General features: G+C 37.7%; 1 protein-coding gene across 1 annotated transcript; it reads right to left on the minus strand.

The window, feature by feature from the left end:
- Positions 1-280: 280 nt before the first annotated feature.
- On the minus strand, positions 281-13,627 carry dnajc25 (DnaJ (Hsp40) homolog, subfamily C, member 25). The gene is made up of 4 exons (XM_079870705.1): positions 13,306-13,627; positions 6,729-6,881; positions 3,605-4,075; positions 281-2,013 (listed from the first exon to the last, which is right to left on the minus strand). The coding sequence occupies exons 1-4, from the start codon at positions 13,591-13,593 to the stop codon at positions 1,891-1,893; spliced, it is 1,035 nt and encodes a 344-aa protein (XP_079726831.1). The 5' UTR covers positions 13,594-13,627; the 3' UTR covers positions 281-1,890.
- Between the last annotated feature and the right edge of the window lie 622 nt (positions 13,628-14,249).

Consider the following 14,249-nt stretch of genomic DNA (forward strand, 5'->3'; position numbering starts at 1 on the left):
ACAGTGGCCACTGAGGTTTTGACTCGAGACATTATGTTTTCAGTCTCCCCTTCATTCAAAATAACTTTCTGATAATTGCAATAGTGACCTCAAGTGGTGATCTGAGTGCACAGCAAATCCCAACACCATCCCACTCTCATATTCTGGGTACAACTGTCTATTACTACAATTTATAAGTAAAAGGTTGTGTTTCAATTTCAAAGGTGTATCACCAGCATCTGTGTGGCAGCATCAGTCCTACAATCCAAAAACTATTGTAACAAGAGAAGTCACGTCATCACAGACTGTGCTGTGGTAAAATGCAAGCCACAACAAACTGCAAACTTTAATAACTTTAAATTGTGGACACTCTTTAATCCAATGCGACATACAAATGATATTTATTTATTTCAGTTTAGCTCTTATTTTTATTTCAAACTGCATGAAATACTCAAATTGCATGGGAAAAGACCAACCAGGATGTACTTCAAAAGTTCTCTTTCTGTGCATCTTTCTAAAATATATTTTTAATAGTATTATTGTCCCTTCTAGAGAATGAATCCTAAATGGAAAAACATTAAAAGGAACTGAATTTGAATTAAAGAAACTACAAGCGTTCATAGAAGGCATACATGACAAGTCTTTAGGTGAGAGATCGCTTTATGTGCATCTGTGGTTATGCAGAGAACAATATAATTACTGATGACATATTAAAGGGGTGGTATAATGCCCTTTTCACAAGATGTAAAATAAGTCTCTGATGTCCCCAGAGTGTGTGTGTGAAGTTTTAGCTCAAAATACCCCACAGATATTTTTATACAGCATGTTAAAATTGTCAATTTTTGAGGGTGAGCAAAAACACCATTTTGTGCCTGTTCCTTTAAATGCAAATGAGCTGCTGCTCCCGGCACAGGGGATGGAGCTATAACAGCTTGTGTCATTTTACCTCACACACACATGCACTGAAAATTTCAAAAACTTTTAGCCTTTTATGTTCAAACCGGAGTCAGACAATGATGGAGAGACTCAAGAAGTGACAACATGTAGAAGCAACAGGACATTTCTGAATGGTTAGTTGATGAATTTATGTAGCTGATGTGTAGTTATCTTCTAGTCATTGATTAGCATATTCTGTCTTGATAATCTATAAATCGTGTTCCGGGGGCGGGGTTTATGTAAATTCTAGGGTTGATGTCACTAACCCTGGAGGAATGTGGTGTAGTCTCTACCAGCCGTTTGTTGTAGTTCTTAAAAAGCGATTTCTTTAAAAGCAAATATCTCCCTTTGCTTTGAACTTTGAGCGTCGTAACTTTGCAGATGTTGTTTATGCTCAAACAGCAACATTACACACTAACTAAAGTTAGAAAAGTCAAATCATAATCAACCACCCCTTTAATCTACGGCATGACAACCTTTTTTATGGTGACATCAACAAAGTCTTCCTAACCAAACCTTAAACTATAAAACTTTATTGAAGTACCATGTAACGGAACAATTAGATATGACTTTATATATATGCAAATAAAAGGCTTTGAGATACAGCATAGGATCAGACATAACATTTATAGCAGACACGTAGAAGAACAAACAGAGGGACAGAATCCTTCAGTGATTGAAATGAGGCATTTTTCAAACTGTAACACTCGGTTTCTCTAGCCTGTGATCAAACTCATCCTGGTAAAACAACACACAATGTTTTGAGATGGTCATTTTTCCGAAACGGTCTCTCAATTGATCCTCTTATGCAAACAGAAGTCACATGATCCTCCATAGGTACAATCAAATCTCCTTTATAGTCTTATATCATGTGAGGAAAGGCAGCCTTATAAATCAGGTGCACATCGTTAGTCCATTGTAAACGAGTGTTATTACACACACACATCTGGGACGGCACTGTGTGTGTGTGTGTGGTCAATCGTCAGCGAAAGTGATGCGTCCGGGACCCTCGCTCCTCATCCAGCGCCTGTAGCGTTTCCATCGCGAGTCTGTGGCCATCTTCATCTTCATCTCCTCCTCCTGCTCCTCTCGGTAGGCCTTTCACAAACACACAGTATCATCAGTCTGTCTGTAGGCCTAAACACACACATACTAACACCACCACACACTCCACATCAATATGATGAAAAATAGGTTCATCACTGATTAATGACGTAATTATGAATGTTTCTATTCCGAATATTTAATAGGGACGGGGGATCTGATTTTTGATCATTTTAAATTATTTGCAGAAAAACATGTGAACTTAAAACTTTTAAAGTTCACTAAGGCACACACACATAAATGTATGCATGCATACATAAATACATTATATATATATATATATACACATACATAAATACATATATATATACATACATATATATGTGTATGTATGCATAATATATATATATGTATGTATACATGTTCAAATTCATCCTGGTAAAACAACACAGAACGTTTTGAGATGGTCATATTCTCTCTCTCTCTCTCTCTCTCTCTCTCTCTCTCTCTCTCTCTCTCTCTCTCTCTCTCTCTCTCTCTCTCTCTCTCTCTCTCTCTCTCTCTCTCTCTCTATATATATATATATATATATATATATATATATATATATATATATAAAATGTATGAATGAATTAATGAAAAAAAAAAAGATTCTATCCTGGTCAGAATTATTGGCACCCTTGGTAAAATATGAACAGAGATGGCTGTAAAAATAAATCTGCATTGTTTATCCTTTTGATCTTTTTTTTTAATCACAAAAATCTAACCTTTCATTGAAGTTAATCAAATTAAAGTGTGGTGAAAATCACATTACAAAATCATGTTGATCACACTTATTGGCAACCCTAGAAAGTCTTTTGAGTAAAATCTCCCAGTATATTCCCAGTCATATTTACATTAACATTAGGGTCGACATTAGGAACGTGAAATTATCCAGCCAAGTCTTCTTGTTTCACGGGAGTATAAATATGAGGAAACACAAAAGCCAAATTCCCTAAATCATCCATCACATTGAATTAAACCAGAGACTATAGTTCTGATGTGCAGCAAAAGATGTCAAACATTTAAAGAATTGAAAATTCCCATTTCCAACATCATGCGTCTATATTGTCTTAATTAAATTAAATGCATGCTTGAAAAAAATTGTTTATGCTACAAAATTAGTTCCTCTAACTCAAAGTAGTTGGTTTAACAGTTTCATAACTCAAAGATTGACGAAAACCTTTTGCATTTTTTTTTCTTTTTAGAGTGTATGCAACTTTCTCTGACGACATTAAAATACACTGTAAATGCGAACATGGAACACAATGAAAATAATTCAATAATAAAACCCACGTCCTCACACTCTATGATGATGTGTCGCTCATGGTTGACTGTTGTGATTCAATAATGAAATCAAACCATAGAAAAACTGCAAAAAATTTAATTAAACGTCAATATAAGTTTGATTTATAAATTGATTATATAAAATTGACGACAGAATTGCAATTAAAATGTAAAACTGAAGAAATGCATTATGATTTTTAAATAAGGGTTTTAAACGTATTTAAAATGCACTAGAAAATTGTCTCAAATGTTTATCAGTTTTAAACCGTGTATAGCATTTCGTGTATGTTGGCCGAAATTAAAGAAATCTTCTCCAAACCTCGTAATTCTCCTTGATCCAGAGCTGCTGCTTCAGGAAGGTTTCGATCAGGCCGCTGTCCAGACTGTCAAACTGAGCCTGGGACATCTTCATGTTCTTGCGGATGATGTAAAGTCTCTCCTCCTCCCCATACTCCTCCCCACGGACGGTGAAACGGTAAAACCACGAGCAGTGCCACGCCACGAAGGTGCACAGATGGTACGGGAACAGGATGATTTTACACAGCAGAATGTCCGATACGTTGGGCTTCTGATAGCCACCTTTGATGTCGATCTTGTTCTTGATGATGTCTCTGATAATCTGCTCCTCTTCCTCGCGGATCTCCTCTTTGGATCGCCGGTTCTTTCCCTTCTCTTTGGTTCTGTTGAGGAGACCTTGCTGCTTGGCCAGTTCGGCAGCCTGGATGCGATATTTGGGAACGGTCATCAGGTAGTTGATGGCTTCTGTGTAGCTACTCCACCAGCTGTAATACTGCAAACAAAAACATCGGGTTGTAACAGCTGTCGGTATGATCCATATACTAAATATTAATGTGTTGACTGTCATCAATCTACAGCAGGGCTCTTAGCGCTCCCTTAATCATTCCCTCGTGGGTCAAAATGACCCGAAGCTCTAAAATTATACTTTTTTTTTTTTTGGTTCAAAAAAGTTACTTTTATTTATATATATATTTATTTATTTATTTTTTATGCATTTTTTTGGGAGATTTTTTGTTATTTTTTATTTTATTTGCCTTAAAATTACTAGATTTGATCAATAAATAATAAATAAATAGTAATTTAAGCACATTCCTCACATTCATTCAACTTAAATTGAAAGTAACTCACAATTTCATGCATAACCCTTTTAAGTCAGCTCAAAATATCTTACATCGGGAGTCTTTGCCGACCTCTTGTAGAAATAAATAATATAACATGATATTTCATAACTCTAGCCACTTGAAGGCCTTATAGCTCTATATGGAGCATTCTAAAGTCAGTTCATTATGCACTCAGATACACTTGTAGACATTATACAATTATTTTTTGGTAAAGTTTTAGCGTTTTTGAGCATTTTTCTATGTGTACTAAGCATTCCTCTCATTCCTAAGGGGGTCAAATTGATCATAAAACTCCTCAAATTTTGGTGTATTCGTGGTTTAAGTGCGACAAAAGTCCTAGGCTCTTGGACCCCTTTAAAAAAAAAAAAAAAATGATTATGATTTTCGGGTCAGAATAATCTGAGGGAAGGATGAGGGTTAAACCCCAGTCCTGGAGGGGCTGCTGTCCTACAGTGTTTAGTTCTAACATTAGTCAAACAGAGAGTTCAGGGTTGTGTGATTAGAGATAAACCCTGGAAGACAGATGTCCTTCAGGACTGGAGCCGTGACCTGCGGTGGATGAAATATAGTTCTTAGTAAATTATTAAACGCAACTTATTGGCTCTTCCTCCACTAACACATAAGTAATCACATTAGAGTAAGTATGACCACATTACATTACTGCCACACTCAATCCAACGTTTTAAATGTTTCTGGTAATTGCTGTTAATGGGACTGTAGAGAATCTTTCTGCGGTGGTTTTGTTCCGTCAGACAACGTCTTTGAGTAAGGTGACGCTTCAAATAAAGATTGTTTTGATTACATTACACCAGTAGATGGCGACAAGTGACTGATAAAAAATTATTTCTCATTGAAACATTCCTTCAAGTCTTTATGAATGAGTCATTGAATCAATCATTCATTCAGGAGATTCATTCAAAAACGCTGATTCATCTAGTAATAAAACAAGTTAGGTCTTTATGAGTGAGTCATTGAATCATTCATTCAAAACAACTACATTCAAATTACAACCTCAAATCAGAAAAAGTTGGGACACTGTACAAATTGTGAGTAAAAAAGGAATGGAATAATTTACAAATCTCATAAACTTATATTTTATTCACAATAGAATATAGATAACATATCAAATGTTGAAAGTGAGACATTTTGAAATGTCATGCCAAATATTGGCTCATTTTGGATTTCATGAGAGCTACACATTCCAAAAAAGTTGGGACAGGTAGCAATAAGAGGCCGGAAAAGTTAAATGTACATATAAGGAACAGCTGGAGGACCAATTTTCAACTTATTAGGTAAATTGGCAACATGATTGGGTATAAAAAGAGCCTCTCAGAGTGGCAGTGTCTCTCAGAAGTCAAGATGGGCAGAGGATCACCAATTCCCCCAATGCTGCGGCGAAAAATAGTGGAGCAATATCAGAAAGGAGTTTCTCAGAGAAAAACTGCAAAGAGTTTGAAGTTATCATCATCTACAGTGCATAATATCATCCAAAGATTCAGAGAATCTGGAACAATCTCTGTGCGTAAGGGTCAAGGCCGGAAAACCATACTGGATGCCCGTGATCATCTGGAGCATATTTTGTAGTATTAAACACATATTTATACCGACTTCATCAGGCTCCGAAAATTCTTCACAAAGAACACAAAGAATGGCCTTCTCAGCTTGCCATAGTTGCAACTCTTGCGTCATCAGAACAGTGTGTTCAACGCATCACCGTTGTCGGGGCTGAACGCAGCCCAGGTTAGCCATGCAGCGCGAGTTACTCTGGCGATGAACACTGCTAAAAGCCAAACCACTTTCATAGTGCCTAAAACCCAGGGTTGGCGCAAACTAAATTGAAACACACCTGGCTAGCCACCTAAACCGGCTTCATGGTACCAGGTCTCTATAAGCCTTACAGTTTGGGATCCACAACAATTTTAGTAAAGACCAGTATTTGCACTGCACTTGTTGCTGTGCACCCAATTGATGCGATTTAAAATTTGGTGTGCATCTTCAAAAAGTCATTGTGCCTGTGTGAAGTTCTGTCAGAACTGAAGGACGTTCAGAAGACGCCATTCAACATAGTCAAGATGGTTGACGATTGCATTGGCTCCTATCTGCAAACTGATCTGACGAACCAAAATTATGACTTTTCGTCATGAGGGTTTGTAAAATGATAGACAGAAAATTGGAGTCTCTGAGATTTACAGAATCTAAACTTATTAAGAGCAGAAAAATAAGGAAGATGATGAAGAAACTCGCCAGTATGTTGGCTTTTTCAAGCCAATGGCAATGAATGAAGTGAGGAGGTGATCAGCTTACCTGAAACAGTGAGATTGCACAAATAGTCACGAGAATCACTATCCTAACGTCTACTTTGGGAGCAAGTCTTCTCCTGTAGTAGGTGTAGTAGTGGCTGTAATATTCCTCGGGGTGGTCCAGCATGTAGTCATAGTCCTTACGTAACTCTTCATCCTGAAAATCACAAAATTAGAGATCTTATTACTTATTACCAGAGAATGTCTAATAAGGGGAGAACTTCCACTGGTTGCAGTTCCACTCTGGCTCCACATGAGGGCGCTCACAGGACGAGTGCAGGATGAATGGAGGTCTATGGCGCTATACCCCTCAAAATCCACTTTTCTTAGGATATAATTTTTTGTCTAGTAATTTGAATGTTGTATTCGAAAGGAGATGCAAAGAAATGACACATTGCTGGGTGTTAGATGGGTGTTAGATTTTTTAGAGTCACTTATTTGCTTTAAAAAGTCTTTTAAAATGTCAATGACGTCATACACATCGTAAGACCAGAGATACTGCTTTACGGCAATCCTTCAGTCACTTTGGTGCTTTCGCGCTCTGCACTTTCTTTTCTCAGCTGACACAGCTGACACAGGTAAACACACAACACAGCTGACACAGGTAAACACACAACACAGCTGACACAGGTAAACACACAACACAGCTGACACAGGTAAACACACATGCTAGAAGAGTTTTTGTTTTGTTGTTTTAAAGACCATCAAGCGGTATCTCTGGTCGTAATCAGTCCTTCACTGACCAATCAGCGTTCATTAGCAGAATGCTAGCGTGTTATGGGCAACAACAACTCAACCTGTAAGAAATCGAAAGGACATAAGTACTCGTTCATTCAACTTTCAACCTATAACCCATGCTGAACTTGCAAAACCTTCAATTAGATCTGAGATTTCTCAACGGCAATAGGGTGAAAGAGACAAATTTAGCCGTCTAGCTCCATAGACTCCCATTCATCCTGCACTCATGGGCGATCGCCCCCAGTGGAGCTCTGGTGGAACTACAACCAAAATTTGTTATAATAGGACTTAATAGGGAGTGGCCAGGCTCTCCGTAGACGGGCTCTGGTATTACTATCCACCTTATTCCTGACGAGCTCACTGCGTGTTGAATTATGGGTGGCTCTTCCAGTTTGGGGAACTTCCATTCAAAAAGGCTGAAACGAATCATTTCAAATCATAAGGTTGTCAAACAAATAAAGCTGATCGTCAATTTGACTCGATGAGCAATCAGTTTTCCTTCATGATTTATTTTCAGACATCATGAGAATAATGTTATACTTGTTATTTTAACGTGACATGTTATAACAAAGAATATCTATGGCAAGAGCTCTTTTCAGTCGCTGCTTTATTTTCCTCGTGATTATTTTCAATCCGCTGTAAAGTATGAAAAAGGACAACATGTGCTCTGTTCTCCTGAATTTAATCTACGATATATTCCATTAATAATTCACTGGAACACACGAAGAATCTCTCGTTATTCTCCTCAAATCCTCACGTCTCTTTCCAGGTTTGTTTTCACAGGTAAATACAATTTATTATCTGTCAAAATGACGGAAATCACTTTGAAATAGTGTCACGCAATGCTGAAGTTAATGAACATTTTTGATTAAGGCAACATAAGTTACATAATATATATATTACAGTGATATTTAACCAAAGACTCACTCTTTTGGGGTTATTTGGTCTGGTGAAAGTACCTTGTTGATGCTTTTACACATTTTTTAAACTTCCTTTTAATGTTCGATGGTTGAAGTGTGAGTAGATATGTCATCTTATTCACTGTGACACTTTTTTAACGTATTGAGTTCATAGAGCTAGTCTTTCACTGATTGTTTACAGCTTAACGGAAGTTACACCCATAATTCACCCAAAGCGTCATGGGGCATAAGAATAATGTGGATAGACTATTTACCATGTCTTAAATATGCAAGGGAAAGCAAAATGTGAATGCAGGTAAGGACATGTCTGACATCCGAGCTACATTTGAATGTGATATTGGTGATTCAGTTTGGGAGAAAGCACAATGCTGATGTTACAACAAATCAAATGTCGTTGGGGTGTTTTCATTGTGGTTCAACTATGTGCCTAGATTAACCCCTTAACGCCCACTGTCGCGAATTTGCAACAAACCCCTTCCATTCAGACTGCAGGCGAGACAGCGTGTGTTTTCCCCCAATGCCTGTTTGTGCACATTCGATACATACCTAGGAACATTTTGCATGCACTGGTTTCTCGTAGGAGCGGTCGGAGTGGGAACTACATCCGGGTCACCGAAGCTAATATTTTGGTTTGCAAAATCCGCATATCAAGGGCGCAAATGTGGAGAAATTGCCCAAAATGAGTTAAGTTGTGCTAAGATAAAAATATGTACCAGCTTATTGATTGCTTCTATAGCTATGCTATTCATATAGGCTTCATGTGACGAATATTTTTTACGTACTTTGTAGATTTCTGTTTGTAGCAAATTTGCGACATTGGTCCATAACGGCTGGATTGGGCTAATGGCTACATATTATAATAATGCTGTATTTAGATGGTTTCAGCCAAAAAAATTTTTTTTTTTTTTTTTTTTTTTTTTTTACAAAAAATAGCATGTTAGGATATAACACTATAAGAATATATAATGTATGCACTGGAGAAACAAGGAAAGAGTTAAACCGAGTGTAACATGGAATGTATAAAAACTACTGTCAATGTTAGGGAGTAGGAGAGTGTTTTGTTTCTTGCTGTTGTCAAGATTCATTAATTTGTCAATTAAAGTTTATAAGTTCTAACAACTTTGTGCCATGAATAAAATCTACATACCCAGGGTTCCAGACTGCGACCATTTTTTGAGAATGTGCGAGTTAAAATTTGATGTGGTCGCATTTGTGCGAGTACATGGTCATGTACTACTCAGTTAAATTCACGCATGAATTTTCCTGCATTGAACTTGTTTTAGCGCCCGCCAAAGTCTTATTTGATCGGTGAGTAATGTAGATGAACTGCCGCGCTTGTTTAACCTGTTAGAAAGAGCAGAGAGAGAGAGACCCGGTCGTGCGCGCGCGCACTCTCTCTCTTCGGAGCAGGCGAAAGTGTAAACAAGACGAACACCGTCTCCAAACTAGGCGCTGTCTTGCTCTCTCTCCCGCGCGCATATTAATCAAAATAAATCGACATGGTGGTAAAAGGTCGGAAGAGTTTCCGTGGAGCATTCGGAGATATTTTTTTTTTTTTCTGAATTACCACTGGGTGTGAATTGTGCTAAATAAGTTGCCTTATCTTCTCTGAAAAGCGTTCCGGACATTCAGCTGACATAAAACAACACTTTAATTAAACGAAAAAACTATCCAGTGATGAAATGTTTTCTGTGTTGACACAAATCTTGGATGTCCATGTCAGTGCTGGGATAATCACACAACGCGCATGACACGTCCAATTCGCGAACTAATGACTCTTTTGAACCGATTCATTTTAATGAATGGTTAAACAACTGATCTTTCCAACACTGAACTCAGGAGACGTCTGAATCGGTGTATAACTAATCAGTAACACTTTACAATAAGGTTCTATTCATTACATAAATTACATAAAAAGTACAGTTTGCTTACTCAAGCTTAAGCTTTAAAATAAATAAAACCACTTGTTTTTTTGAAAAGCATTTGAATACATTTTTCCACACAGTGCTATCAAGAATCAATAAGAGGATCGATAAGCAGAATCGTCAGTGGCTTATCATCTTCTTAATTCCCATCCCTATGTGAAGACAGTAAAATTATTAAAGCTGCAAGCAGCGATGAAAAGGGCCCTCGCACCCCTGCCACCGCCACCCGGCGCCTTTAGGAAATGCCTTAAGATTACACTCACCAAATTTGAAGAGGATCAGATCAAAACTGTAGGAGGAGTTTGTTAAAGTACAACATCAGGAAATGGCAAAATCTGCCCAAAATCTGAGAGGAAGTTCAAAATAGCTGACTTCCTGTTGTGTTTAGGGCTACGCTCCAAGAGACTTTTTTGTAGGTATTGGGTCATTACATGTATGTACCAAATTGCATACCTGTACGTGAAACGTCGAGCCGGGGCAAAATGTAGGGGCAATAAGTAAGCCATTTTGCCCCACCCAATTTTGAAAACCATATCACACGTACATTTTCACTACTTCTGAAGAGTGTGCAAAGTTTCATGATTTTTCGAGCATGTTTTGTATTTGCCACACTTCCTGCTACCAGCAGGTGGCGCTATTGCTATAACCAAATATGAGCATGGTCATGTGTTCAGGACAGGACTCTTATCAAACATGTGAAGTTTGGGACAGATTGGAAATTGTATGGCTGAGCTACTGCAGGCTGTCTGTGGTTGCCTAGCAACATCGGAACTGCAAGCAACATTATTATTGAACTTATCTGATCATGCATATATCACCAGAAGGCCGAAATTGGGTGAAGGTTTGTCAGGCCGCCGAGGGCACACCCTTCGACGAAAACTCTAGATCTTCGCAATTTAACGTCACAAAGGCCTTAAGATTACACTCACCAAATTTGAAGAGGATCAGATCAAATCTGTAGGAGGAGTTCGTTAAAGTACAACATCAGGAAATTACGAAAAATGCCCAAAATCTAGGAGGAAGTTCAAAATAGCTCACTTCCTGTTGTGTTTAGGGCTATGCTCCAAGAGACTTTTCTGTAGGTATTGGGTCATTACATGTATGTACCAAATTTCATACTTATACGTGAAACCAGGAGCCGGGGCAAAATGTGGGGGCAATAATTTACCGAATTTGCCCCCCCCAATTCTGAAAACCATATCACACGTAAATTTTCACCACTTCTGAAGCGTGTGCAAAGTTTCATGAGTTTTCGAGCATGTTTAGGCCCTCTAAAAAGCGATTCACTTTGGAGAAGAAGAAGAAGAAGAATAAACGGAGCAAAAACAATAGGGTCCTCTCACCATCGGTGCTCGGGCCCTAATAATCAAACATTAAAGAACATATATGTTTTTTATTTGTTTTTTTTTTTTAGAGTTAAAAGATTAAAACATTTTGCTAACATGAGGTCTTGTGTCACTGTCAGTCTTATTACATCAGTGCAAAACTAGGGTATGCAGATTAAGACCACTATTCATCAGCATGCATTGATTAATCCCATGGTATGTAGCAAAAAAAAAAAAAAGGTGCGACCAAATCATATGCTGGTGCGACCAACTGAGAAAGTTGGTAGCACCAGTGCAACCAGTGGAAAAGTTAGTCTGGAGCCCTGATACCTGAGATGGGAAAATGTGTTTTATTAATTTTACCATTTTGTAAAAAAAATTACCCTAAATGCCTGTTGTCGCAAATTTGCAACATACCAATTTCTATTTATTTGTTGTGCAAAAGTGAAATTGATAATCTCAACATTATTTACCATCTACTTAAAGGCAAAAACACACATAATTTTTTTTTATATATACAGCTATATAAATTCAGGCGTTAAGGGGTTTTTAACAAAAGTGTATTTCTTCACTCCTCTTGTGAACATGTACCAAAATAGCTGGATATGCCAAAGTTTGCAAGGTTTGTGGAATCTTTTTTAAACGTTTAAAAGATCAACCACGAATTTCACGTCGGGTTGAAGTTGGTCATATGATTTGCTGCTGAAATTTCACTATTGTGACCACAACTTTACTAAGTTGCAGATGGGATAGTTTTAATGGGATAGTTTTAATGGGATAGTTTTAATGGGATAGTTCACCCAAAAATTAAAACGTTGTCATTAATTACTCACCCTCGTGTCGTTCCAAACCCGTAAGACTTTCGTTCATCTTCTGAACACAAATGAAGATATTTTTGATGAAATCTGAGAGCTTTCTGTCCCTCCATTGACAGCTATGCAACTACCACTTTGACGCTTCAAAACGTTCATAAAGAGATCGTAAAACTAATCCATATGAATTGAGCGGTTTAGTCCAAATTTTCTGAAGAGACTTGATCGGTTTATACGATTAAGACTTAATTTAGGCTTTTATTCACATATAAACATTCATCAGCTCACACATCAGTGGTAAGCAGAAGCTCAAGCATGTTCGCTTGATGCGCGAGAACAAACCTCATTGGTTCTTGCGGAAGATCAAACGTGTTGCATAAGAAGAATGAACTTCATTGGTTCTCATGCAAACGCTTGCATTTACCACGGCTGATGTGCAAGTTGATGAATGTTTGAATGTGAATAAAAGCCTAAATTCAGTCTGTTCATCATATAAAGTGACCGTGTCTCTTCAGAAAATTTGGACTCAATTCATATGGATTAGTTTTACGATCTCTTTATGAACTTTTTGAAGCGTCAAAGTGGTAGTTGCGTAGCTGTCAATGGAATCTCTCAGATTTCATCAAAAAGATCTTCATTTGTGTTCCGAAGATGAACGAAAGTCTTATGGGTTTGGAACGAGATCAGGGTGAGTGACAATGACAGAATTTACATTTTTGGGTGAACTATCCCTTTAAAGCGCATTCTGACCATTATGAAACTCTAGAATATCCACCTCAACTCAATTTTACGCGCAATCGGAATGAAGATGTGAGATAGGGCTGCATGCAAACGGGCGCTAGTTTTCGGGGTTAACGTTACCTTGAGTGTCTCGTAAGCGGTAGCGACGAGCAGAAACTTTTGATGCGCGGTGTCGCGGGTGTCTCCGGTCTCTCCGGGCTGGTACCGGTCCGGGTGGTATTTTCGGGCCAGCTGACGGTACGCGCGACCGATCTCCGCTTTACTGGACTCACGCGAAACCCCAAGCACTTCATAGCAACTCTGAGTCCCGCAATACAGTCCCTCGATGAGCGCGGCGACCGAAGAAAAACCCAAAATAAAGACAAAACAGATCCATAAAGTGAGTCTCAGCTCCACGGACGCGGCCATGTCAGCATTCTGATGCTGCGGTCGCTCTCTGATGACGCAACCTACACGTGTTGAACACTGTGCAAAAATCTTTTACAATCGCGTATCAAATTATTATTATTATTTTATTTTTTTTATTTTTTTATTAACATTTTGCCAGTAACATTTGACATTTGAAAACATACAATTATATTCCAACGAAAGTTAGCCTTTAGCAATGAATAAGAACAAACAATCTGTTACGAGGGATTTAGAATAACAGAATAAAAATAAAAAAAACATTTAAAAAAAGATAAAACAACAAATAAAATAATAATAAAATACAATAACAATTAAATCAAAGATTAAATAATAATAATACATAGACAAAAAATAAATAAATACTTTTTTTACTCAAGTAGGGGGAAAGCTCATCTAAAGATTATATGTCAATTTACAGGTGATTCATTTAAAATCTGGTATGTTTTAACTGCTTTTTTGTTTTGATTTAATTTACAGAGGGATTCAGCAAAACGTTTTAATTCAGAGCAAAATGCAATAAAATTTGGGTTTGAAGCTGTAACTTTACACTTATGAATATGACCTTTTCCCCAAGCAAGCACAGGATTTTAATAGCACTATTTAAAGGAACAGAACCAGTGTTACATGACAAAAACAGGACCATTTCTTCAGTGATG

This window comes from Squalius cephalus (genome assembly GCF_949319135.1).
Source record: "Squalius cephalus genome assembly, chromosome: 5".
In the NCBI taxonomy this organism is placed as follows: domain Eukaryota; kingdom Metazoa; phylum Chordata; class Actinopteri; order Cypriniformes; family Leuciscidae; genus Squalius; species Squalius cephalus.

Bases quoted from the DNA above. Each gene is read 5' to 3' on its own strand.
- dnajc25 (XM_079870705.1), bottom strand. From the start codon at position 13,593: ATGGCCGCGTCCGTGGAGCTGAGACTCACTTTATGGATCTGTTTTGTC. The intron at 6,882-13,305 runs GTAACGTTAACC...TGTGATTTTCAG, and splicing joins CCGCTTACGAGACACTCAAG to GATGAAGAGTTACGTAAGGA. The intron at 4,076-6,728 runs GTAAGCTGATCA...TTTTGTTTGCAG, and splicing joins GTGCAATCTCACTGTTTCAG to TATTACAGCTGGTGGAGTAG.